This window comes from Lithobates pipiens, unplaced genomic scaffold (assembly GCF_037356315.1).
Source record: "Lithobates pipiens isolate NorthernLeopardFrog02 unplaced genomic scaffold, aLitPip1_a1.2 Scaffold_18, whole genome shotgun sequence".
NCBI lineage: Eukaryota > Metazoa > Chordata > Amphibia > Anura > Ranidae > Lithobates > Lithobates pipiens.
This window is the reverse complement of record NW_027507758.1, coordinates 509865576-509892493: the sequence shown is the minus strand read 5'-3', so window position 1 is coordinate 509892493 and position 26918 is coordinate 509865576. Positions and strand designations below refer to the sequence as shown.

General features: G+C 40.4%; 1 protein-coding gene and 1 non-coding gene across 24 annotated transcripts in view; both read left to right on the top strand.

The window, feature by feature from the left end:
• Positions 1-26918, top strand: part of MYT1L (myelin transcription factor 1 like) — a 629697-nt gene that overhangs the window by 396678 nt on the left and 206101 nt on the right. For 21 of the 23 annotated variants that reach the window (XM_077488717.1, XM_077488713.1, XM_077488709.1 and 18 more), the window contains one exon: positions 317-379. The exons of the other annotated variants lie outside the window; for them this stretch is intronic. In XM_077488717.1, coding sequence (XP_077344843.1) covers positions 317-379 — 63 coding nt within the window. The remainder of the gene's footprint in view (positions 1-316; positions 380-26918) is intronic. 23 annotated transcript variants of the gene reach the window in all.
• LOC143990687 (U6 spliceosomal RNA) lies at positions 4741-4847 on the top strand. The gene has a single exon (XR_013277409.1). It is a non-coding gene; the product is annotated as a U6 spliceosomal RNA (small nuclear RNA).

Sequence of the window (26918 nt, the reverse complement as noted above, 5' to 3'; positions counted from 1 at the left end):
CCTTTAAATTATGTGCCTAGGGCGAGTATCTAAAACATCCATGTAATTCACCTGTATAGAGCTAACAGATAGTGAAGAATTGCTTGTAATTAACCTGTCTACTACTCACGCAGATGCAGGTTTGTCTCAAACGTACCTCTCAATATCTAGTGTTGAATTAAATATCACCTGTGTGCTGTTAGTGTAGAGATACTGTTTAAGAATACCAGTTTAAGTCTTATCATGCCCTACCAGTGTCTGAGAGATGAAGCCTGGTCTAGTGTTTTATCCAAGATATACACCAACTACATCTTTATCCCTTGTTCCTTCCCTACAGCTGTCCTACTCCTGGCTGCGATGGCAGTGGCCATGTTAGTGGTAAATATGCAAGACATAGAAGGTAATTATAGTCATATTTTTCTCTTTATTTTTCTGTTTTTAAAGGGGAATCAAAAATGGATGGAACTTGTATGAGTGTATTGTATTAGGTTACTAGGCCAACTGATTCATCTGAGGATTCTGTGTAAAGCGAACCTTGAACAGTTACATAGACTGATTTTTAAACTGCCCATTTACACTTATGCATTGTGTTACTGCAACACACTACAACTGGTGTGTTGCAGTGCCCTTAATTTTTAATTGGCACCACAATAAACAAATTTAATATCTAGCCACAAACCCACACCACATCAGACATACCATAAGTTCTGGTGTGCTGCATCAAAAAATGGTGCATGTCAGTCCATGCCTCTTTTTACATTGCATTGGTATTTCGACACATATTCGCTAACACAAATGCAGTGGTGTGAATGGGTCCATGTTAGACTTTTCGGCTTGATGTGGTCTTTGCAAAAAGATCATTAATAGTTAGAAATCTGGAATCCATGGATTTGTTGTGAATCATGACTTGTGCTCACTTTCTGTTGAGTGTTCAAGACAAAAAAGTGAAGTAAAGAAAAAACAGCAAACTAAGAACACTCAACAGGGGTTTTAACAATTCCCTTTTCTATCAAAACAAAAAAGAAAATTAAGTTTAACTTTAGATATAAATTAACATTTTTTGTACTCATTTCTTAAGCCCTCTCCTGGGTTGTAATGAAACACTGGTATATCCTCCTCTTACTGTAGCTTTTTTTTTTTTTTTTGCAAACGTTACCCAAAACTGGGAGAATTGCTTTCAACCACATCAATAAAAAGGCTAGACTATTTTAAATCAGAGTAGATATTGATCTTCTTTATCATCCTAGATTTCTGGGCCTATGGCAACAAGAAGTAAGATGTAAGTGTCCAACTCTTGAAATCACCGTCATTCTGAGAGGCTCTCATGATCGCTTTCTAAATTTCCATTTATTTTAGATGAAAGTGAATAATGATTTATGGCAGGACTGGAAAGATCATGGACACCAGAGGGAAATTTGACCAACCAAAGAGATATAAAAAGCCAATCAATTATTTAGCCCAGTAGTGTCTGCTGGTAGATGAAATATAAATTTTAGCCTTGAAGAACTTCTCTGAAGCATATTGAAAAAAAAAAAAAACAGTCTTTGTTTTAATAGATTAGTGTGTGAATCTTGTGAAAGGGTGATACGCGTCCTCTCATATCTGGTAAACCTACTGTACACCTCCCTAGTTACAGTTGGTTAGTAATAACGCTGGGGCCATCTGAGTGTTCTACAAAGCAGGTATGGTTTTTGCATTGTTGGGCAGATCAGGGCAGGTATTAGGATACTGGCAAAACATAAAGTGTATCTGTATTTATTTTAAAGTGTCAGTAGAAATGACAAGCGTCTATGATTTCCTTTCAGTGTCTTTGCAGTCCCCAAACAGATAGGTTTAATATGTAAATTTTGATTTGGAGTTCAGAATTTGAAACTACCACTCCTCATTAGTCACTCACTACTGGTCAGTGAGGCCCACATCACATTGAGGGCTGCACTACAAAAAATGTGTTCAAGGCAGTTAGGACTTAGGACTTGCATCCAAAGACCTTGATAGATGAGTTGGCCCAATGCATTCGGCAGTAAAATTATTCATCTTCTTGTATCATTTACTAGGTTTACTTTTAAGCTGTCTTGACTTTAAATTAAAATGCTGTCATGTGTATGTAAGTACAGGGCTAAGTGAAAATGCCACAACAAGCCTGACTCTGGAGAAAAGAAAACAAGAACAAAGGTGGACCCGTTCTCAGTAGAAAGCAGTGAGAAATCAGTTTTCATTTATGAAAAAAATTAAACAAAACAGTCAGGGGCTATGTGGGCAGAGCTGCAGTGCAGAAATCATCATAGCTAGAAAAGGCAGATGGCATTCCATGTATGTGCTGAAATCACCTGTGAAACATCCTCATCCCTAGGCCTGCTGTCTTGTGGGGCCCCAAACTACCCTAGTCATTGTAAGTACACAGTAAACTATTCCACCAACAAAAATAAAAGACTTGTAAACGAGGCAACAAGAATGAGGATACTGGTAGGAAGGACATGCGTCACCTCCGGCAGCACTACTGCTCTGGGCCATGATCTATATTAGGTATTCAAACTTCATGCTCAGACACCCTCTCTTACTGTGAGCGAGATAATGTCACCAGCACACCACATATCTCCAGGATGGGTCAAAGCTTTATTCAGCAATCACATCTTTGTAGCAGAAGCAACATTTTAGAGCCTGACAGAACCCCTTCATCAGGTCACTTGTCTGATGAGGGGTCCTGCCAGGGCCATCTTTAATATTGATTGGACCCTGGGTAAATCATTTCTTGACCCCCCCCCCCCCCCCCCATGCAGTTTCCACCTGCTCTGAGACATACAATAATTAGCAGCTTAACACAAAATCAGTTTACTGAATCAGATCAGGCAGCTATTGCGATTGGTTGCCAGAGGTTACAGTGTATCATTACGGCTCACTGACTGGTTGCTAGAGGTTACAGCACACATTACAGCTCACTGATTCGTTTCTAGAGGTTACAGCACATGATTTCTGCTTGTTGATTGGTTGCTAGAGATTACTGTGGATATGACCTCAGGGGGGCATGATATACATATCAATGCCAACGGCCACCACTATTTACATATGAATGCCACTGCTATCTACATATGAATGCCGGTAATTTACATGTAAACATATGGTCTGCAGGCTCTGAAAGATTGCTTTTGTTACAATAATGTCATCACTCAATAAAGCTTTGTATAAGAGTGTGAACGGGATTGGATGGGACTTTGCATGTACTGTGTAGGGTTACAAAAACTACACAAATCAAAAAAGTTTTCAAGAGAAGAAAAGTACACAATTTTATTTAACATTTATGCATGAAAGAATTAAAATATTCAAAGACAAACACTGTTAAAACCATTGTTACAGTGTAACTTATCCAGGATGTTGTGAACCCTGGTTGGAGAGTCCGAGACGAGAGATTTCCCTACTGCTTCATCAATCAGACCTCAGAATGTAGAATAATTTCTATTTATATGTGTACACTGTTCACTGATAAGATATTGGAAAACAACCTGGTAGAGGAGTAGCCTGGGGAGCCCATGGGGATTGGTGCCCCTCACTGGCTAGGGAAAATTACCCAGAAATAGGTGGTGACCTTGGTGATGAAGAGGGAGCTGATAACTATATCTTTATGAAATCCTGAGTTTAGCATGCAACTTACTTCCAAGCTCTATCCACATAAAATAGGGGAAGAAGGGATGAATGAGATCCCTTGGGAGGGCTTTAGTCAGCAAGTGACTTGAATGAAGCCTCAGGTGAATCTAGATCCCAGAGTATCTAAGCAAATGTTAAGTTAGCGCCTCGGTTTTGATGGGCACCAAGGGGCATTGGTGACCATCCGGACCAAGGAGCTATCTTAACATTTGCTAAGTTACTCTGGGAACTAGATTTGCCCGAGGCTTCATTCAAGTCACCTGCTGACTAAAGCCCTCCCAAGGGATCTCATTCATCCCTTCCTCCTCAATTTTATGTGGGTAGAGCTTGGAGGTAAGTTGTATGCTAAACTCATGCTTTCATAAAGATATAGTTATCAGCTCTCTCTTCATCACCAAGGTCACCACCTAAATCTGGGTCTGATGAATTGGTTCACTCTGCGAAACACGTAGGAAAATCTTTCAGACTCTCCAACCAGGATTCACAACACCCTGGATAAGTTGCACTGTAACAATGGTTTTAAAAGTGTTTGTCTTTGAATATTTTTATTCCTTCATGGATACATGTTAAATAAAATTGTGCGTTTTTCTTCTTTTAAAAACTTTTTGATTTGTGTAGTTCTTATAACCCTACATGTTACATGCAAAGTCCCATCCAATCCTGTTCACACTCTTATACATATTCCGGTATCCATGTAGGGTTCAACCACCCCACACTTACCCCTCTGCATTCTTTAACCATGAATAAAGCTTTGGAACCCCTCTGGAGATCATTGATGTGCTGGTGACATTCTCTTGCTCTGATTACGTTTGGTTCCAGCTACAGCACCCATTAACACTCATAGCCACTTTTCAGAGATGTGTGCATTGGGGATAGTTCTTTGGCCCCTTTTACTGTGAAATCCCAATCCCCCTTTTTCCAAAATTTGTTGGAATTTCTGCTGTTGGGATGCAGTAAGACTAGTTAATAATTTTGCATTGCATTGCACTTTGCATTTTCTTAAGCTAAACATTCCTCTACTGTACATACACACTGCTCAGGGAGTTTAATGCACAACTAGAAACTGTCTGGGCTCTAATGCTGTATCGGCTACCATGAGAATACATTTAAGCGTAGATTGTGGTCCTTGCTTCGGTAGGACATATACTAAAATTGGAATAATACAGAGAAGATTAGCATGGCCCCTGCACAAGGAAATTCATTAAGCATGCCATCATTTTTCAATTTTTTTTTCTTCTGTACCTTGTACCCATGTGATGGTCGCTTCCTCTTTCTATTCATATCTTTCTCTTACTCCTTTTTTGTCTTTTTGCATTATGTAATCTCCTGGTATTTTCAGTTGGACATTTTAGTTGACATGCAGTGGTTTTTCTTTGACAGGCCTTGTAGTTTTCTGATCACCTCTATTTGTACTATTTTATAGGTCCTTTATGTTGATAATAATTGCTTGTATTATAAGTTGTGCTGATTTTTTTGATTCTGTAATGCAGCTTCTTTTCTTGTCTATATTTGTTATGTATTAATAATACAAATATATTTACCTTTGAAGTTAGACTGTGCATTAAAAAGCACCTTTGCTTTCTCCCAACTGTCCCTTTTTTCGAATCAAATATATTTGATTCTTCTTCTTCATTTGACCCTTTTTTTGGTGTGATGTATAAATTCCTATGTCAAATGTATTATTTACCAAATAAAACCCAACTCCAGGTAAAAATTGCATTTAAATAATGCTTTGTGATTCAATTACCTTACTTTACTCTTGATTCCAAACACCTCTTCCTAAGAGATCCTGCAGTGTAATGGATCAAAGTCACTATTCCCTCTGCCTTGGGGACCAGGCATTTTTACCTGCTTGTTATCTTCTTGGGCACTGGTTCCCTCAATGCCCCGATGAGTTCTGCTTCCACTGAAGCCTATGAGAGAGAACCTAGACACTGCAAGTTCCACCGCAATGAATAGGAGATGTTCACATAGTGCAGGCAGTGATGTGGATAACCAAAGAAGGAGCCCAGGAGGTAAACAGAAGAAGATAGAAGGATTGATATGTGACTTTAGCTTTAGGTAAGTAAAATGGGCATTTGGATAGTTTTTTTTTTTTTCATATCAGCAGTTAGTTAGAGAGAGTTGGAGGAAGTCACAATAAATCTGGAGTTATACTACACTAAACTTTTTATTTCAATGCTAAATTCCTTGAATTGTAATTTTGAAAAGCCAGTATAAAAGAAGTGGTGAAAAAAAGTACTTATCAGTATAACAGTGTATAATGACAGGGAATTGCCTTTTTATTTGGTAATATCTACATTAGTTGGATAGAACTGTAAATTCTGGCAGGGATAGCTCACCACTGGAGTCTCTGATATGTAAATGAAGATTTGTGAGGATTAAACCATTTCTCTATTTAGACTTCAAATTGCAGATAATTACAAAGTCACTGATGATAAGTGTTACACCATGCAGTATGTGGTCGTTTAATGAAAAGTGCAAGCATGCAGAATCCCCGAAAACTGCCAGCCTGACTAGTGCTGTCCCACGTATAGCTGCAATGCCAGGGGCCTAATGACCACATTAAATTGTGTATTGTGCAACATATATTCAGGAGGAGTATTAGCCCAAAACATTGTAATCTAGAGATTGTTTAATAACCTCATTACCTAGACCTGATTCAGCTTTTTAGGTTTAAAGCATAAAAACCTTTGGCATTGTTCCTTCCAGACAAAGTGCTAAGCTTAGATTTTTTTAAGGTAGCAAAAGTGTACTTGGGCAGTAAGAAACCAAACTAATGTATTAAAAAAACAAAAATGCTTAAAAGTAAATGATTCAACAGTGTTTTATTTTAAAAGGTGTGTGTGTTTGTGTATGTAAATAAAAACACAATTGACTATAGGTGTGGGGAAATGTCTCTTTGAGTTTATGTGATATATAGCAGGACTAGGAAACCCCAGAAACTGAACTTCCACAGATCAGATTCATTCCCCCCTCTGGTGTCACATTTGGCACCTTCTGGGTGGGAGGGGGGGTGCTGATACCTGTCAAATCCAAGTATCTACTCCATCGATCACCACAATCTTGTGCGGTGAACTATGCAATGTCTGGACCCCCCCCCCCCCCCCCACTGCCCTCTGGAAGACACACAGGTTCCAGAAGATAGCTGGGACCATTCATAAAGTACAGCGTGACTTGCACAGTAGGAAACAGACTGTCAAGCCGCAAGGCTTCAATTCCTGTTTCCCTTAGTAAGGTTGCCAGCGCCTGCACCTGGAGCTGAGGGATGGGTTGGCTTTAGGTGCCCACATTGCGGGTTCCCTGAACAGGTAAGTGCCTATATATTAAAAGTCAGCAGCTGCAGTATTTGTAGCTGCTGACTTTTATTTATTTTTTTACCCAGGCGGAACTATTCCCAGAATAACATTTTTTGTATGTTTTTCATCATGTCTAAAGTTTTCTTGCATAAATATTTTTTTGCAAATATGTTTAAAGTGGAAAAAGTTTTTAAAATGGGAGTCTCAGAAGAAAACCTTAATCACAAATGTGGTGGTTATATGATGTGCTGGTGGATCACACATAATGTGCTCCCCCAGCACTAGCAAACCCATCACCAAACTAAAGCTGACCAATCCCCGGATAGTTTAGCTGACAGCCTGAATGAAAGAAAAAAAACTGGTTCCTTCATCCATGCTACAGTATATGGCATGGGTGAACAATTCTTCCACTATTTGGCCAACAATTTTCCACCCAAGTCCCTTGACTAAAATTTGATTGGCTATTCTCAAACAGAGCAGGGCCAGCAGAACCACCACTGACTGAATTTTGGCCACTTCCTTTAGAACTGGCCTAAATTTACACAATGTATGATCAGTCTTAGGGATAGGTGCAATGAGTTGAGATAATGTTGATTTTACTGCTTACCACCTTATATGTAGAGTTACTTATCAGTTACTTAAGACTACCATGTTTTACCTACTATAAAAAATGGACACTTTTACAGCATTTATATGTATATTAATGGTTTGTACTGATAAACAGTACAGTGATCTATTTGTGTGACAGTTGTTTTTTTCCATAGAGATGCATGTGGTTCACAGATGCAGCAATGGCTCTGTTTCTGCAGATGACCACAATCCTGTGGGTGTAAGATGCAGCTCAGCACAGGTCTCAATGAGATTTTATTTACAAGGAAATCTGATTATTATTAGCTTGTGTCAGCAGAGCAGACATGAAAAGATCACTCTGCTCATTCTCTCTACCCACATCCCCTCTAAGAACTGGCGCAAGACTGGGTTGGGTTTAGAAACTATGAAACCCACTGCATGTATTGTTTTAGGCTGAGATTCAGAGCTATTTAAAAGATATGTTGAAGTGTTGCTAAACCCACAACAGTAAAATCATCTGTATATACAGTAAAGCATGCTTGTTATACCTACTGTGGAGCCTAAGGGGTTAATCCTGAGAATGTGTCAAAAGGCTGTTTCATCCTGTCTTCTCTGATCTTCCCCTTCTTCCAAAATACTCAATCCATATCCTGATAATACAGAGCCTTGGGGGCACATGCTCAGTTTGTTTTATTTTGCTAGAGAGTTTTTTTTTTCTTGGGAACGTGCATGTGATTAGCACTGTCCAGACAGAGGGTAAGGGGTCCTGCAGCCTCTCAGGACAGTTAGAGTAGAATGAACTCCTCCTACAAGCTTTAACCAGACATTGATAGAAGTCATAAAACTGCTTTATACTGCTGATGAGAAAAGGCATTTAGCAATTTTTATATTTACTAAAATAATTGCATGTCCATGTTTTGTGCATTGTGGGAGACCAGATATAGTGAATGCAGGGTCCTGGGTTCAGTAACACGTTAAGTACCAAAAACAGGATATGGAAGGATATGGAGGATATGGATATTCCCTCATCAAACTGATCGATGTTGCCTTTGTGGTCTCTTACATATTTTTTGGGCGTGTCCTACGCTTACAACTTTCAGACAACCAGTGCTCAAGCTCATATATAAATTCATAGACATTTCTTTACAAGATAACCCAGCTGTGGTCCTACTTAAAGCAGAGTTCCACCCATTTAAAAGTCAGCAGTTACAAAAAGTGTAGCTTCTGACTTTTAATAATCAGGCACTAACCTGTCCCACGGTCTAGCAATCTGGACGCACGAAGCCCCGCTCCTCTACCCCTCCTCTCCACAGTGTCAGCATTCTAACTGTGGGCGACTGACAGTGGCTTCACAGCCGGGCGCGCACTGCACATGCACGAGCCACGATGCATGCTGTGAATGGTCAAGCAATCTTCTGGGACCTGTGACGTGTCCCAGAAGATTGCAGGGGAGGAGAGGGGAGAGGTGATTTTACTTCCGGCGCTGTGGCGCCAGGGGAGGAAGTGGGAGGTGGATGCCGGTAAAAACAAGGTACCCACTCCTCCCCCAAAATAATTACATGCCAAATGTGGCATGTCAGGGGGTCACCAACACTTAAAGCGGAAGTTCCAATTTTGGGTGGCACTCCTATTCAACCTTACCCCTTTGTAAAGGAAATGTTATCACAAATCGCTTTTCAAACCTCTCCTTAATGCTGCACGGGCTTGCATTTCACACCTATGGAAGCAACAGTCCACACCAAAGGTGGCCCAATGGCTCGCAAGAGTGAAGGACATTGAACAAATGGAAGATCTGACCTTCGCTTTATGGAATAAGTCAGAGGAACATAAATTCAGATGGTTTTATTGGGACCTCTTCCGCTTCTCTGACGAATTCCTCCAATACACTTAATTAAGTTTCATTGTTGGTGGTCTCCACTGCTTGACTGATGCTGTTGTCCTCTGCTCCCTGAGAGTGATCCCTCCATCCCCCTACCAACCTCCCTAGCTTTCCCCCAACACCTCCCCTCTACCTTTTTTTTTTTCTATTTCTTAAAAAAAAACAAATAAAAAACATGGTGTGCACAGACATATGTTATTTACCCTGTTTTAAACTTTCTTTTACGATGTGATAGATTTTTCTGGTAAAGTGGGGATATCCTCCCTCAAACAAGCTTAAATGAAGGGTTCTAGACAATTGTTTTGTTTTTCTTAATGCATTACTTCTTGCTTCAATCTTTCGCAATATAGTATGAAGTTTTGGTTGTGTCCTATACGCTTGATATTGATTGAGTCTTTTTACTGTACCTGTGACACATCTTCAAATAAATAAAATGTAAAAAACAGGATATGAAAAGCAAGGAAACTAATTTAATTTCAAAAGGCTTAAAGCAGATCTAAACCCAAAAGCAAATTAATGTACTGCAGCATACTAATCCTTAGCTGTGGTGTGGTGTTAGAACCCTAGGCCAGTGTTGGAACCCTAGGCCACGCTTCTAATTTGGACCAAAAAATCTCCCCCTCTTCTCATCCTATTTAAAATTAGAGAAACGTGTTCTGTCCTTTTGTTTAAGGAAAACAAATCTATCAGCTTAAAAGCTAGACCTATCATATGCACAGTCCAACCCAAAATATATTGGACAAGGGTGCCTGTTGATGTCCAAGGTTACCCATATCTGTCCTGACATACTAATGAGCACCTCAGATGATTCCATTATACAATGGACTAAAGGAAAGTAGAGAAACCATGTTGCAAATCTGAATGTTTTCTTTTCCAGAATCAGAAATGAAGTTGCAGCATTAGTGGTTCTTCTAGGCAGTAGCTCATAGAATGAAGGCAATTAATGAAGCAATTATATTGTAAAGATGCAGAGACACTAGAAGCTGCCGTATGCTGTGCAATTAATAGCTCTATGGACAAAACATGGTTAAAGTCTTCTGAAGTTCTACATTTAGCCTAGCTGCAAATACTTTATGAGGACAAACTTTATTGTTGAGCAAGGAGATTGAAGCAGAAAGCACTGGCTACAAGCACAGTCATAACGAAGACTACCCCCAGTGCTAGCGACCTTTTGTCTGTCAGTGCTCTCATTATCTTCTACCCATTATCCAAGCAGAACAGTTTAAGCTACAATGTCACATTTATTTTTGGTCCCACATAATGTATAATAATTCAAAATATATCTGTTTAATGTGAAGAAGGGCATATGTGAAAAGCAGTCAGACATCTGCTCAGGTCAGAGTAATCTGAACTAACCAGAGTGCAAATAATACAAATTCATTAAATGTGGTGGGTTATTCATCGCAAGGTTTTTTTGTTTTTTTGTTTTTTTAAAGCTTGGCAAATAACTATAAAGCCTTTGAATGTAGTCTTTCAGATATAAATGATTAGGGTAAAATATGAACTGTAGTGCAACTAAGTCATTTAAAGAAGCCAATATCATGTTCAGCTCAAATACACAGTTGTCACTTCAATGAGTGTTCCCAGTAGAGCATTGCCCCTATTTTACTGTTCTGGAGACAACTCAAAATTTTAGATTTCCCCTTACTTTCAGTCTAAGTAGTTACCAAGACAAACAAAGTGGTTGAATCTTCCTCATGGGGACACAACAATAATATGGCATGAAAGTTTGCAATCAGGCTGTTCCTTTCCACAAGAACAGCACATGCAGCTGAGCTCCCACCTGCAGACAGAGCTTCAGGGCCACCTATTGATTCTGATGCCCAAACTTATACTTTGTAGATGCCGACTCAAAGCCACTCTGAGGCATCCTCCGGGTCACAGTACCCACTAACCCCTTAATGCCCAGAGCTCTTGACTTGTAGGCTTACACTCTCATGGGCCGGGTTAGGGCTCAGGCACCAAACACCTAGCGTGAATGCTACATGGGCACCCAGGTCACCTGGTACCCGAGGAGATTACGTTTCACCACCAGGAAGGTGACTCCTTTTCCCTAACTACCACTCACTCCTGAGCCAATAAGGCTTACACAATTGTTAACAAGTTAACTCTTCTTCTCACTGTAGCTTAGCTTAACCCTCCCTAAGGTTGCCACCTTTTCTTCAAGCCAAACCTGGACATTTAGTTAACTTAACCCATTCACCTGAATGGGGCTGCGCTGCAACCGTGTACAATGCAAAACATGATCCACTATGGATCACTCTGCCCTGCCCTGCGACTCCGTTTACACTTGTGGTTGGAGGAGAGTAAAAATTAGAGGTTGAGCTGTGTTTTAACTGCTACCCAACCATTCCCCATAAGCTGAAAAGGCAGCAGAGGGAGATGTACACTTACTACAGCCAAAATGCTTTGCATCACAGTGCGGCAAAACACGTCTGCACTGTTGGGTTCACCGAGCAGCATAGCCTGCCAAATGTGGCCCATTCAAGTGAATAAGGGCTTCCTGCATCCATTTGCAACGCATTAAATTGCGGGGCGATGCTGTGGGTCACCTCCTCCCTGCCTGTCAAATGCCCTCTGAAGAGCAGTACACATGTGGATTGCTCTTCAGAGGACGCCATATGTTTAAATGACCTGTAAGGCTGTTCAGCCATTCCAGTATATTCTGTGGAATTAGCTGGGGGCCAGGGAAAGGAAGAGGACTATTTAACCCCTGGGCTCAAGCACTTACCTTCTGTGTTTCTCTGCACTGTTCCATGTTTATCAGGCACCAGTGGTCTAATGATCGGTTCAGACACTTTAATCAGAGCTCCCGTGTCCACTTCATAGGTGTGTGCAGCATGTTGCATTAGGTTGTGCACCCCAAATCAAAGCCCAAACAAACATAGGTGTATATTTATATATATAGGGGGCAGAGTGACAGGAGGGGGCAGGTAGAGTACAGGAGGAGGGCAGGCAGAGTTACAGGAGGGAGCAGAGTGACAAGAGCAGGCAGGCAGAGTGAGAGGAAGGGGCAGGCAGAGGGACAGGAGGGGGGCAGACAGAGTGATGGAGGGGCAGGATGACAGGGGGGGGCAGTGTGAAAGGAGGGGGCAGGTAGAGTGACAGGAGGGGGGCAGGAAGAATGACAGGAGGGGGGCAGAGTGACAGGAGGGGCAGGCAGAGTAAAAGGAGGGGGCAGGCAAAGTGACAGCAGGGGGGTGGGCAGAGTGACAGGAGGGGGGCAAAGTGACAGGAGGGGGGCAGTGTGACAGGAGGGGGCAGGATGACAGGAGGACCTGTGGAGTGGACACACTATTCTGACTCTTCTCAACTTTATCTAAAACAAAATAGCTTGAGATATACTTTAACCACTGCATCCAAAAATGTAAAACATATTTTCTTTACTGTAAAACATGAAGAGTTGTTTGGCCTGCTAGACTCTGGTGTTTGGTATTTATCTGGTATGCAGGAAGCATGTCAATCTGTTCTCTAGCAATTATGCACAGCTGAACAGCCAATTTACAGTAAAGTTAGCCCAGGACCGTAACTATGTGTGATGGGGCCCCATAGCAAAATCATTGTGGAACACAATTTTTTTTAACCAACATCTTAAAGACAGTACTGACAGTAGAGATAGAGAATATTCGGTGTTTGCATTATCCACTTTGGCTATGGTGGCAGCTCGAGACTTAAAAAATAAGGTTTAGCCTCTCAAATCCATTACCAATAGCTAAATCTTCTCTGGGAAACTTAGGATAGTGCTCTGAGGTCTGGTACAAATCATACAGGCTTAATCGATAAACCTGGGTACTCCGGTTTTCTCCCACACTCAAAAGACATGCTGATAGGTTAATTGGCTCCTGTCTAAATTGGCTCTAGTGTGTGCATGTATGAATATGAATTAGGGACCTTAGATTGTAAGCTCCTTGAGGGCAGAGACTGATGTGAATGTATAGTATATATGTAAATTGCTGCGTAAATTGATGGTGCTATATAAGTACCTATTATAAATTAATTAATTAAATAAATTAGGGAAATATTAATGAGTAAAGTACAATAAAACATGGCAGCTATTCAGAAAACAACTCCTATTGATATAATTGCAGTTTGATCCGAATCGTTATGGATATGCCCATTTTTTTGAAGAAGCAGAGCACAGTCTATGTGAATGGGTGGCACCATAAAACTAAATTCACCCACTGCTGAAATCTTGGATCTCAGGCTCCAGTGCCCAGCTCTGTGAAACCATTTGTACTGTGTAGACAAACCAACATATCAACTACAGTTAAAGGGAATTTTCTCTTTAACTGTAACTAAGCACCCTGTGGTCCCCCTCTCCATCCTAGTGCCTATCATATAATTGTTATGTGATTTTAAAGACTTTGTGAGCAACAGCCTTTCAATCCTATATAATAGAGAAGAGCTGGCAATGCCAACGTCTTTGATACAAAAATTTGTTGGCTACTTTTGAGCATTAAAACGCAAACAACTTGCGTATTTTGTCAGGATCCTTAGTCATAGCTATGCCGGCTCTTCTCTCTTATATGTTGTATTTAGTGTGGGAAGACATACTGAGTCTTGGCACCTGTGCTGCAGATTGCATACTAGGATTGGATTGCCTCTGTTGAGAGCGCTGCATCTTTCCTCATAAACCTTTAACTACTTGCCGACCAGCCGTTGTTGTTATACGGCAGGAGGTTGGCTCCCCTGTGTGAATCGCCGTAGCTGTACAACCCATGATTGCTCCTCAGAGTGCCAGAATGGGGATCCTCATTCTATCAGGGAAGTAGAGAGAGATCTGCTGTTCCTAGTGCTCATGAACAGTGATCTCTCTCTACCCCTTGTCAGTACACTCACCCCACAGTTAGAAACACCTCCCTAGGACACACTTAACCCCTTGATCAACCTCTAGTTGTTATACGGCGGCAGGTTGGCTCCACTGTGTGAATTGCCGTAGCTGTACGACACCACGATCGCTCCTCCGAGAGCCAGAATGGGGATCTGCCGATGTAAACAGACATATCCCCATCTGTTAGGGAAGTAGAGAGAGATCTGCTGTTCCTAGTGATCAGTGATCTACTCCCTGTCAATACACTCCCACCACAGTTAGAAACATCTCCCTAGGACACACTTAACCCCTTGATTGCCCCCTAGTGTCAACCCCTTCTCTGCCAGTGTTATTTATACAGTAATCAGTGGCTATTTTTAGCTCTGATCGCTGTATAAATGTCAATGGTCCCAAAAAAAGTGTCAAAAGTGTCCGATCTGTTGCAATGTTGCAATCCCTCTAAAAATTGCTGATCACCGACATTACTAAAAATGCCATAAATATATCCCCTATTTTGTAAACGCTTTTACACAAACCAATCCATATATACTTATTGTGATTTTTCTTTGCCAAAAATATGTAGAAGAATAGAAATTGGCCTAAACTGATGAAGACTTTTTTATTTTTATTTTTTGTGGGATATTTATTATAGCAAAAAGTAAAAAATAGTATTTTTTTTTCAAAATTGTAGCATTTTTGTTGTTTATAGCGCAAAAAATAAACATTGCAGAGGTGATCAAATGCCACCAAACAAAAGCTCCAATCGTGGGAAAAAAAGGACGGCAATTTTGTTTGGGTGCAGCGTCGCATGACCATGCAAGTTGTCAGTTAAATTGATGCAGTCAATCGCAAAAAAATGGCCTGGTCATTAAGGGGGCAAATCTTCCGGTCCTTAAGTGCTTAAAGCCTCTCTCAGCAGCAAATAAAAAGCAGATTCTGGAATGGGGGAACAAAGAACTTTGGACCTATTTACAGTTAGAATTTAGACCTCCTTAAGAAGCGTTGTGCGTAAGCTATTTTTTTGGGGTTGCAACCAATGCAGATATATGTTTTACTGTATGCCATGATAAATTAATTCATTCATTCAAACCATATTTTAGTATAGGAGACCCAGCACTTTTGCATTTTAAATCACGCTGTTTAAGCTGGTATTTATCTTTAACATTTTTTTCAAGTTCTTTTTGGCAGTTTTGTACTCCCTTATAATATTGCAAATCATTACGCATTGAGTAAATTACAATGATTTCATTAACAACAAGAACTTGACTAAAAACATTATATTTTTCAGTAAAATGTAGTGAGTAAAATATTATGTTATTATTCAACTTTCATGGCTGAATAAAACATTATAATTTACTCAGTAAATGTTGCAGTACATGACAATGTTTCACTCTTTTCTGGAAAAAAAAAATGTTTGTACCACAAATAAGAAAAAGAAAATGTTCAGTTGTATTTACTATAATGCATCTCTTGGACAGCACTGTAAAGGGGGAGGGGTGACATTAAGCCTAAAAATGTATATGGTGATAACATATTTTAGATTTAATTTCCCTCATCTGTCCACATCTTGACATTTGTGTTTAAATGCAGAATATGAAGTCTCACTTGGAATGATGAGAGGAGTCAAAAGACTCATTTTAGGTCAAGAAGCATAAAATAATCTCTCTTTTCTCTTGTTTGTTGGTCTGTGCTGTAAAAGGTAGCAGTTACCTTGTACTTGGTGATAATCGAATAAAGAAATTGGATGGATACAAGAGTGCGGGTTCTTTCTATATATCCTTATCCTGTGTTGGTGACGAGTGGGAGGTCGTCTAAACCTGAGCACCTGGTGTAGAGGTACCAGTAATCAACTACTCTAAACGGAGGTTCTCACAGTTAGAGCGGTGCTTCCTTGTGTGTATACTGTAAAAGGTAGTGATTAATATAGTCAGTGTGCTATTTTCACTCATTCACATGGGTGACTGTGCCCCTAGGTTTATGTAATTTCATGTGTGCTTTCAAGTGTGCCCCTTAGGCTTAGATCCTGGAGTAGACAACTGTGGTCACAAGGTAATAGCCCAGATCCAGCCTGTCTGCTTCTTTGTTATGTAATCACTGTGTCAGCCTTGAGAGTCACTGGGGGTCAATACACCGACCAATTATTAGCAGATAAGTAGCAAAAAAACAACTTTCCCATGCACTGGTCCTTAACCTAGTTTTCAAATTTCTCAGGTACTTTATAACAGTGGAAAATAAATAATCGCTCTATATTTTACATTACTTTGAAACAGAGATACCCCATGGTTTTGTTGTATAATAAACATGTTTTTTTTCATATTTTTGGCCTATTTTTTTCATCCAGAAAAATTATCTGTTAAAATATTATATCAGAATAATACTCTATATATCAAGATTAGTTGGGTAAAATATAAAAGCAAATGAATCATTGTCAGACAAACTGTCACAGCTTTAGTTCTGCCTTCCAAATCTAAGCACTAAAGTGTGATCTCTATAAATGATCCATTTGTCATGAGATAGCTGTAACTTACAGTCACAGTAGAGTTAGCAGACAATGACTCAATCCAAATGATGTCTTGCAGATTATAGAAAGCTTTGATCCAAACTTGTTCAGATCATACAGATGATCATTGGATGGAATCAAAAAATATATATGTCCAGTTCAAGAAGTATATACAGTTGTGGTCAAAAATATTGGCACCCCTGCATTTCTATCAGATAATGCACCACATTGCCCAGAAAATTGTTGCAGTTCCAATTGTTCAGGCGTTCTCATGTTTATTTATTTTGTTTGTATTGGTATGACACAAAAAAGCAGAGAAACAAAAACCCAAATCTGACACATTCCATGCAAAACTCCAAAAATGGACTGGACAAAATTATTGGCCCCTTCTCAAAATTGAAAGAAATAATTGTATTCCAAGTTTGTGATGGTCCTGTAATTTGTAATTAATCTCACCTGTATTAACAGGTGCTGACAATATATAAATCACACCAGCAACCAGTTAAAATGGTGAAAATTGTACCCAACCTTTCTGTTGTGTTTCTCTGTGTGCCACAAGGAGCATAGAGAAGAGAAAGAGCGGCAAAGAATTGTCTGAGGATTTGAGAGCAAAAATTGTGGAAAAGCATGGACAATCTCAAGGTTACAAGTCCAGAGATTAATGTTCCTGTGTCCACTGTGCGCAACATTGCCAAGAAGGTTACAGCCCATGGCCCTGTTGCCAATCTCCTTAGACATGGTCAAAAGAGAAAAATGTATCAAAGAGTTTTCTAAAATGTACCTGAGGAAGCCAAAATCCTTTCTGGAGAATGTGCTATGGACAGATGAAACAAAATTACAGCTTTTTGGTTAAGCCCATCATTCTCCTGAAATGAGGCCTTTAAACGTAAGAATGCAGTCCCTACAGTCAAACATGGTGGAGGCTCACTGATGTTTTGGGGTTGCTTTGCTGCTTCAGGCACTGGATGTCTTGACCATGAGCATAGCATTATGAAATCTGAAGACTACCAAAGAATTTTGGGGTGCAATGTAGGGCCCAGGGTCATAAAGTTAAGATACCTGTGGAGACATCTCAAAATAGCAGTTGGAAAAAGTATCCTTTCCAATCTGAGAGACCTGGAGCAGTTGGTGAAAGAAGAGAGGTCCAAAATTCCAGTATATGAAACTTATTGATGGTTACAGGAAGCAATTGTTTTTAGTTATTTTTTTCCAAGGAGTGTGATACCAAATTTTAAAAAGAGGGTGCCAATAATTTGTCCAATCAATTTCTGGAGTTTTGCATGGAATGTGTTAGATTTTTTTTTTTGTTTCTCTACATTTTTGTGTCATACCAATACAAGCAAAAGAAAAAAACATGAGAATGTCTAAACATTTATAATTGCAAAAATTTTCTGGGCGAATTGGTGCATTATCTGACAGAAATGCAGGGGTGCCAATATTTTTGTCCATGACTGTATATGTGGAGAATGCAGCCTAAAGCATAAAGAAGGAGGGTGGGGCTAACAATGCAGGGCATCCCTGAACTACCGATTGAGGTGTAGACAAATGATTAAAGGCAGAAAAACATGGCAGCTCCAAAGCCTTAAAACTGCTCTGGTCATAAAGGAGCAATCCTGTTGGATGAGAAGTGGTTTTAATGAACTCATTGATCACACATACTGTATGCTAGGCATACATTGTTCTTTTCATGTTTACTGTGGTATATGTGCCTGATGCTCTTTTAGTCAATTAATGGTTAATAGCAAAGGTGAGTTACAATTAATATCGACATTTTAAGAATGTTTTAGGAATTTTGAAGATGTTTGGACTGTGCAAAATGTTGTCTACTGGAGCACAGCGGGAAGAATCTTAAGATGCTTCCATCTTGTAGATGGGAATAACAAGTTGTTTGCAGAGATAAGAAAAAAAGTTTTAGGTGCAGTTGTTATTAGGAATCAGCATGGAACACAGTTAATTGGCCAATGTGTTCATGTGCTTCAAAATGTAGCATGAGAAAAAAGTTTTGTTTTTAGCTACGTGAGTTGAAAATCTTAGAGAAACTGCTGAAATCACCAGGTAAAAATGAAAAGTTCCCATACAAAGATCGCTTACAAAAAAAAAAATCATTAAGACCGTTTCTGCTAATATTTTATCTTTGCATGATTTACCTGCCAACTGTTTGCAGCTATCCACTTAGGTAACTAATAATTGTGATGGACAATGTGTAATTGTTCAAGGGCCACATTGGTAAATGTATGAAGTTCTTGTCATTCATCAGACTTTCCCCAATTCACAGATCATGTTGTACAACCTTTCCCAATACGGGAAGGAAGGAGGAGGGGGCCAGACCACAATCTATTGTTTTTGTGGGTGTCTTTATTTTCGTTTTACATGTTTTGCATGAATTAGTAGTAACAAAGAGTACTATGTACCCTGTAGTCATTTACCTGAAAAGGGTCCCCTTATTTCCATAGGGGGTTTTCCAATTCTGATAAGCTTCTCCCCACAAACCCCACATTTCTTTTATGATACATGATGTGAGGTTGAGGCCCTTTGGAGCCTGAACATTGAGGGCAAAATGCATTGCAAGGAGGGAAGGCTTGGTTCAGGGAGAGGGGAAGGCACACATGCTACCCCCTCCTTTCCTGGCCACCCAGGCTTTGTGCCTGGATATGGGACTTATATGAAATTTTAGCGGGCAAACACTCTTTTCTTCTTAAATGGTCTTCACACATTTTTGCACACTGTATACACTTTACATATATGCCACAATTGATGCAAGTGTGGTATACAGTGCAAGTTACAGATACACATACACCTAAACAAAGGATCACTTTAAAAAAAAATGAAACCCTTCCATTACATGCTTTTCTGCATACCTGGAAATGCTTTGACTGTATGAGCCTGAGATTTAGGTCGAGAGAGGGTGGTGGCACAAAGAATATAACAAAATTAATCAGGAGAAGCATAGCTCATGCAGTAAATAGGAGGTGTGGCCAACATATCTGAGTATTTAGGAGTGGGGTTTGGTAGTGCGAGTACTACCAAAGATTAAATTAAACTAGCATAGTCATTTAGGCAAGCAGCACTGGCTTAACAATGTTAAGGTAATGTAATGGTCAACTCTGACAAAGTTTGGTTAGAAATGTGCAAGCCTGATAATACACTGGTGACAAATGGGTAACGCGCAATAATATAATGTGTACGTTTGAGTAGGAACACCCCTTACATAGGTGTTAGTGGGAATAGGAATGCCCCTTACATAGGTGTCAGTTTGAGTAGTAATGCCACTTATAGATGTGTAATGTAAGTAGGAATGGCATTTATGAAGGTGTCAGTGGAATCAGTTGGATTAGGCATGCCCATTACATAGGTGTCATTGGGAGAGGGAATGCTCCTTACATACAGATGGTGTCAATGAGAGTAGGAATGCTCCTTACATACTGTAGGTGTGAGCTGGAGTACGAATTCCCTTCAGGTGTCATTGGGAGTAAGAATGTTCCTTACATTAGTGTTTTTTCACATTGGAATTCAATATATTTAATCATTTTGAAAGAAGTGATTTACACTTATAATCCACTGAAGTCTCCTATAAGCATTTTCTGCAATAACAAATAGTTCTTCCAAGAGGTAGACTCCCAGTCCAGTCCAGCACCCCAGTCTAGAAGCATCATGAAAGCCTTACTAAATCAGTTCCAAGAGTTATGTGAAATTTGAAAAAAAGACTGAGGTTAATTGAATACATTTTCTTATTGCAAAAAAAGAAGATAATGTTTTGTAGATAATATTAAAAGTTCCATAAATTATTGTAATTCTTGCTGGAATTTTTGTTAAAAAGTATCCAACTATATACACATAACAGCAATATAAAGGCTTGAGGTAGTTTATTGATTTCCTATTGCATCCCATAATGCACCTTGTATTTCATGGCAGGTTTTATGTAGTTTTACGGCTGTTTTCCATGTGCTCAGACAACAGTCTATGTTGGCGAGGCAACAGCATGTCAACCAGCATGAGCTAACTAGAGATTGTCTGGAAGGGATTCATTAACATGCCTGGTGCCACAGAGTGGAAAGTTATATGCTGCTGGTGATGAATCAGAAATGATTGCTACGTGAGAGAAATGCTTATTCTTTCTAACAATAAAAAAAAGGAAAACGAGATTCCTTTAGTAAGCTTAAAGTGAACCTGTACTTTAGAAATACATTTTTGGCTCATCACTGGTTAACAGGCAGTTTCATGGGGGCAAAAGAAGACAAATCAGCCATCAACAATACCAGGAAGCATTCATGTTTGTAGGTTTGGGCTCCAGGACTTGGGTCTCATATAGGACTGCTATTTTCTGAAGGTTTGCAGAAACCTGAAGCATCTCATGGTGTCTACAATTTAACTACTTAAGGACCGGGCCTATTTTTCAGACTCTGTGTTTACAAGTTAAAATATATATTTTTTTTGCTAGAAAATTACTTTATTATTTATTATTTTTTTCAGACACCCTAGAGAATAAAATGGTGGATTTTGCAATACATTATGTCACACCGTATTTGCGCAGCGGTTTTCCAATTGCACTTTTTTTTGAAAATATACACTTTTTTGAATAAAAAAATAAGACAACATTAAAGTTAGCAAATTTTTTTCTATATTGTGCAAGATAATGTTACGCTGAGTACATTGATACCCAACATGTCATGCTTCAAAATTTCTCCCGCTCGTGGAATGGCGACAAACTTTTACCCTCAAAAATCTTGATAGGCGACGTTTTAAACATTTCTACAGGTTACTAGTTTTAAGTTACAGAGGAGGTCTAAGGTTAGAATTATTGATCTCACTCTAACAATCGCGGCGATACCTCACATGTGTGATTTGAACACTGTTTTCATATGCGGGTGCGACTTAAGTATGCGTTCACTTCTGCGTTTTTTTTTCTTATTTATTTAACTTTTTATTTTTTATTTTGACACTGTCCTTTTAAAAAAAAAAAAAAAATGGGTCACTTTTAATCCTATTAAAAGGAATAAAAAGTTCCTTGTAATAGAAAAAAAAGCATGGCAGAACATCTTAAATGTGAGCTCTGGGGTCAAAAAGATATCAGATCTCATATTTACAATAGAATGCAATAAAAAAAAAAATTAATTTGAAAAAAAAAAAATCACCTTCAAGAGCATTGGGCGGAAGTGACATTTGAAGTTGCTTCCACCCTTCAATGCTATGGAGCAGAGAGGTGACCATCTTTACCTCACTTGTCACCCAAGCAGTGAGGAGAGGAACAGATCGGCTCCACCGCTAGCGACGGCTCCGGTAAGCGACGGAGACAACCGGAGCACGGTGGGAGGGGGATCCCATGACAATTATGACTAAAAGAACTAATTCAGAGAAGAATTAAAATAATCAGTAAACTAATAATGCTATCCAGGAAATTCTGCACCTATGTCAAGTCAAAAAGATTTACTCAATTCAATGGAGTGGAGCGACAGACTTTTTTGTTTTGATTAGAGTGGGAAAAGGTAATATCCCCTTTTCTTGTTTCAATTTTGGTCTGTGTATGAGTGAAGATTTCCACTATGTTTGCTCATCCGAAAGAGAACAGAATCCCTAAAGTGGCTGAAATTATACAATAATTGTAATTTCTGGCATTGGCGGGTCTGCTTTGTGACACTTATGCCGCGTACACACGACCGGACTTTCCGGCAGACTAGGTCCGACAATCCAATCATGTGTGGGCTAGTCCAATTGTTTTTCAAAAAAAATATCAGACAGATATAGAAATAGAACATGTTTCAAATCTATCCGACAGACTCAATTCAACGGACTAAAATAGGGAAAACCGTTCGTCTGTGTGCTAGTGACGGAGCAAATACGATGCAAGGGCAGCTATTGGCTACTGGCTATTGAACTTCCTTGTTTAGTCCCGTTTACGTAATCAAGTTGAAAACGAACGGACTTTAGAAAGTACTTTTCGTTCGTGTGTGGCCAAGTCCATTCATTCAGAAAGTCCGTCTGAACTCTGCCGAAAGTCTGTCGGGAAGACTGTCGGACCTAGTCTGCCGGAAAGTCAGGTAGCGTGTGCGGCACTACTCTCTCCTTGATATATCACTAGTCACATTCCAAATTCTAAGGCAAGTCTGAATCTGACTGAATCGCGGTGAAGTCACCATGTAGTAAATTAATGTAACTGTGATAAAAATTAATTTGGCAAAAATACTTTCATACTTCTGTATGCGAAAAACAGCAAGGAATCTGCAGTGGGTGTCATTAAGAATAACTCTCTTTCATTAGGAAAGGTGAACAAAAGGGATTCCCAGATTGCTATTACCATTATTGACAAAAAACTGATAGGTGTACTTGACAACTACAGCAATGACTGCATAAAGCATTTAAAGTAAATGTGACCCTGTTACAAAAATATTACTGTAATCTCTGTTACCTGTAAAGAAGGTAATACATACTCACTTGGTGTCCCACTCTGCTCTGATGATTAGAACTGTTACCAGAAGTCTGCTGGAATACAAACAAGCCTGGCGACATCAATCTACTGCAGATCCCAATGGATCCCCCCTATGACCACGCATCAGTGTAGACCACAGAAGTGACATGAGGTCAAGGGGAGGAACCAATGAGAACTGTGGGCAACTCAGGAGATTGACACTATAGAAAGTATCAGTTTTGTGACAGAGGTCCAGTTTTAATAAACAGAATGTTGTTCCATGGTGCAGTCAACATGAAGGGTGGATATTTACTGCTTTATTAAGAGCAGCATATGGGAAACATAACTTGGTAATATTAGCACCACATCCCAAATGTACCAAGGAAACAAAGTGAAAAAAGAAAATAGGGACTTTTTAGATTTAAACCTAAATCCAAGAAATAAAAGCACTTGACCTTGATATACAATTTACAAAAACGATATTGATCCATAAGTTAAAATCATTTAAACTATTAGATATGGCAATCCCATCCCTGGAAAAGGCATTACTTCCTGCCAAGCCCTGTTTGACCTGTATATACAGTATATTACACATTTCCATGCTTATCCATAAACAAAATAATAGGGAATGCCGGAAAACTGTTGTAGGTCCCAAATCATTTCACAATGTTGATGCTTCCTCAGAAGACCACACAACAATGTATCTCAATGTGCATGTGGCGTCAAATTCAGGGGGAGAGAGGAAAACAAGAAATCTGATATTACCCTAGGATAAACCACAAACTGCTACAGTGATAGAAAAAAGAATGTGGATTGAGATAAAGGCCCAAGTGTGCACTGCAGCCAAAAAATTCCAAGAGCAAAAAAGTCCCATCCAGATCAAGCCCATCAGATGTGGTTCAAAAAGAAGTTCTGTGAGATCCCAAAGCAGCTTGCAGGCCAATATGTTAATCTCCAATTTATATAAAAAAAAAAAGATGGCCCCATCCTCGAGGCTCTGCCGCTATGCCTGCCAATGCTAGCCTTCTTTTAAAAGGTGCTATAGTAATGCTTTTTACTAAATTGTTGCTTTAAATCTGAACTTTAGATATGCCAGATTTCACATTACTTTGACCAATCTAGGTATGTTTGTGTCATACCAAGAAGTTCCCCGTGGAAACTGGAAATCCCTGTGGTAGGCACCACTACTACAGTGATTGCTGCTGGATCCCAGGTCCCATGCCAAGCAGTTGCATTGTTGCTTACTGAAGATAGGAGTTTACCCACATGGCACAGGCGCCATTTAGAGAACACTTTTCATTTTCTCAATGAATGTAAAGTACAGGGGGTCCCCGGGTTACAAACAGGATAGGGACTGTTTGTAGCTGAATTTGTTTGTAAGTCGGAAAAAAGTATAATTTTCTTATTTTTAATATTATTTTTCTTATTCTTTACTCTTTTTAATTATTTATTTTATTTTATTAATTGAATTATTATTTCTTATTATTTTTTTATTTTTTATAAAAAAAATTTCACTTAACTTTATTGCTATCACACAGGAGAAAACAATTCCCTGTGTGATAGCAATTGGAGGTGACAGGTTCTCTTTATTGACCCTGTCACCTCCAAAACAGGAGTCACTGTGCTAGATTTCCTGTCACAGCTGAGAGGGGAGGATCACAGCTCTCCCCTCTCACTGTTTACATTGGCAGCAGGGACAGGAGACAGCAGACAGAGGTATATGGGGGGGGGGGAGAAAGGGGAGGACACATTTTAAAAGTGATCCAAGTCCAGGCCGGCCAGCCACGGTGCATCTCCACAGGCAGCGGAGCAGGAAAAACCAGGGATATTGGAGGCTTCACTAGGCCGCACTAGGTCGCACTAGGCCGTGGCCATGATAGGCAGTTTTAGCGGCCTGGCAGGCCACCGGACCGTACCAGGCCTGTGGATGGGCAGGCAGGATGACGAGGGGGCCCCTTAACTTTGCAGCCAGGCCAGGAATGGAGGTACGGTTCACTCCAGCAAGGCGTCAGCCGGCAGTGACATCACTCAAGCCCCGTTCGTAAGTAGGGGTCATTCGAACACTCGGATGTAAAGATGGAGACTGTAGCATCACTGCCCCCCCCACCTCATTTAATCAGAGAATGCTCTGCAATCATTGAAAAAGGGCACATTTTTCCTTAAATGGCACCCCTACCAAGTGAGTGACCTCCTGTGTTCACTTTTCAGCAGGGCAGCGGCTCAGCACTGTACCCTGACTCAAGTGAAGATCACTGAACTAGGGTGCCTACTACAGTGATTTCCAGCTTCCAGGGGGATCCCACAGGTGTGGCACATGCATGCTTACATTGGTCCAAGCTGGACCAATGTATCTATGCAAAAATTGGTATAGTTAAACCCAGCTTTAAAGTGGTTGTAAACCCATTTAAAAAAAAAAAAAAAAAAAAAAACACCTGCAAGACAAAGGCATAATGAGCTAGTATGCATAGCATATCATTATGTAATACGTACCTGAGACTGAAGCCCTCGCTGCAGTGTCCGTACATCGCTGTGGCCGGCGACAGCACTCTCGGGGATTACTTCTGGGTATCGTGGCTCCAGCGATGTGATTTGCCGGATCCACAATGGCATCATTCCTGTGCATGCACGGGGTAATGGCACACTTACTGAAGTAATGGCACATACGTGCATATACGTGCCATTGCTTCAGTTTGTGTCAGTGTGCATGTACCGATAACGTCGGCACATGCAAATATAGGGGATTTGTTCTAAACCGTGCAGGTTTAGGAGATATCCTGGGTAGCTACAGGTAAGCCTTATTATAGACTTACCTGTAGCGAAAAGTGGCCTGTAAGGGTTTACAACCACTTTAAGTACTGAGCAGGTAGCCTGTCCCCCCATTTAGTTCTGACTCAAGTGTACTAGAACAAAAAGTTAAAGCAGAGGTCCACCCTAAAGTGGAACTTCCGCTCATTGGAATCCCCCCCCCCCCCCTCCGGCACCACAATTGGCACCTTTCAGGGGGGAGGGGGGTGCAGATACCTGTACAGTACAGGTATCTGCACCCACTTCAGGCGTAGATTCTGCAGAAGGTACGCCCCTTTCCGCAGAATCTAAGCCCCTTTCCGAAAGTCCCCCACTGCCTGCTGGGAAACACACGGATCCCAGAGACAGTGGGGACCATCCTTATTGCGCAGCGCGACTCGCGCATGTGCAGTAGGGAACCGGGAAATGAAGCCGAAAGGCTCCACTTCCTGATTCCCATACCCAAGATGGCAGCGGCAGCACCTGAGAGACGATCGAGAGATCGACTTCGGGTGCCGACATCGCGGGCACGCTGGGCGGGTAAGTTTTATTATTTTAAAAGTCAGCAGCTGCAGTATTTGTAGCTGCTGGCTTTTAAAAAAAAAAAAACGGCGGAACTCCCGGCGGACTCCCGCTTTAAAGGTGTTGTAAACCTTCACGGTTTTTCACCTTAATGCATTCATGCACTGAGGTGAAAAACCTCTTGTATTGCACCTGCCCCCCAGAACCCCCCTTTTAATTACCTGAATCCAATCGTTCCTGCGTTGGGGACAAGCACACCCGCAGCCGACTCCTGCTGTCTGTGTCAATGGATGCAGCAGCAGGACATGGGAGCCCAGAGGGAGAGTGCTTCTCTGACTGGGCATTCCAGAAGAGGAGGAGTCAGGAGCACCACTGAGAGACCCCAGAAGAGGAAGATCGGGGTCACTCTGTGCACAACCAACCACACAGAGGAGGTAAATGTGACATGTTTGTTTAAAAGAAAAAAATACATATCTTTTAAGCCAGCACATATATATTGACTATAATTCAGAGTATCCTGGGTGGGTAAGAAG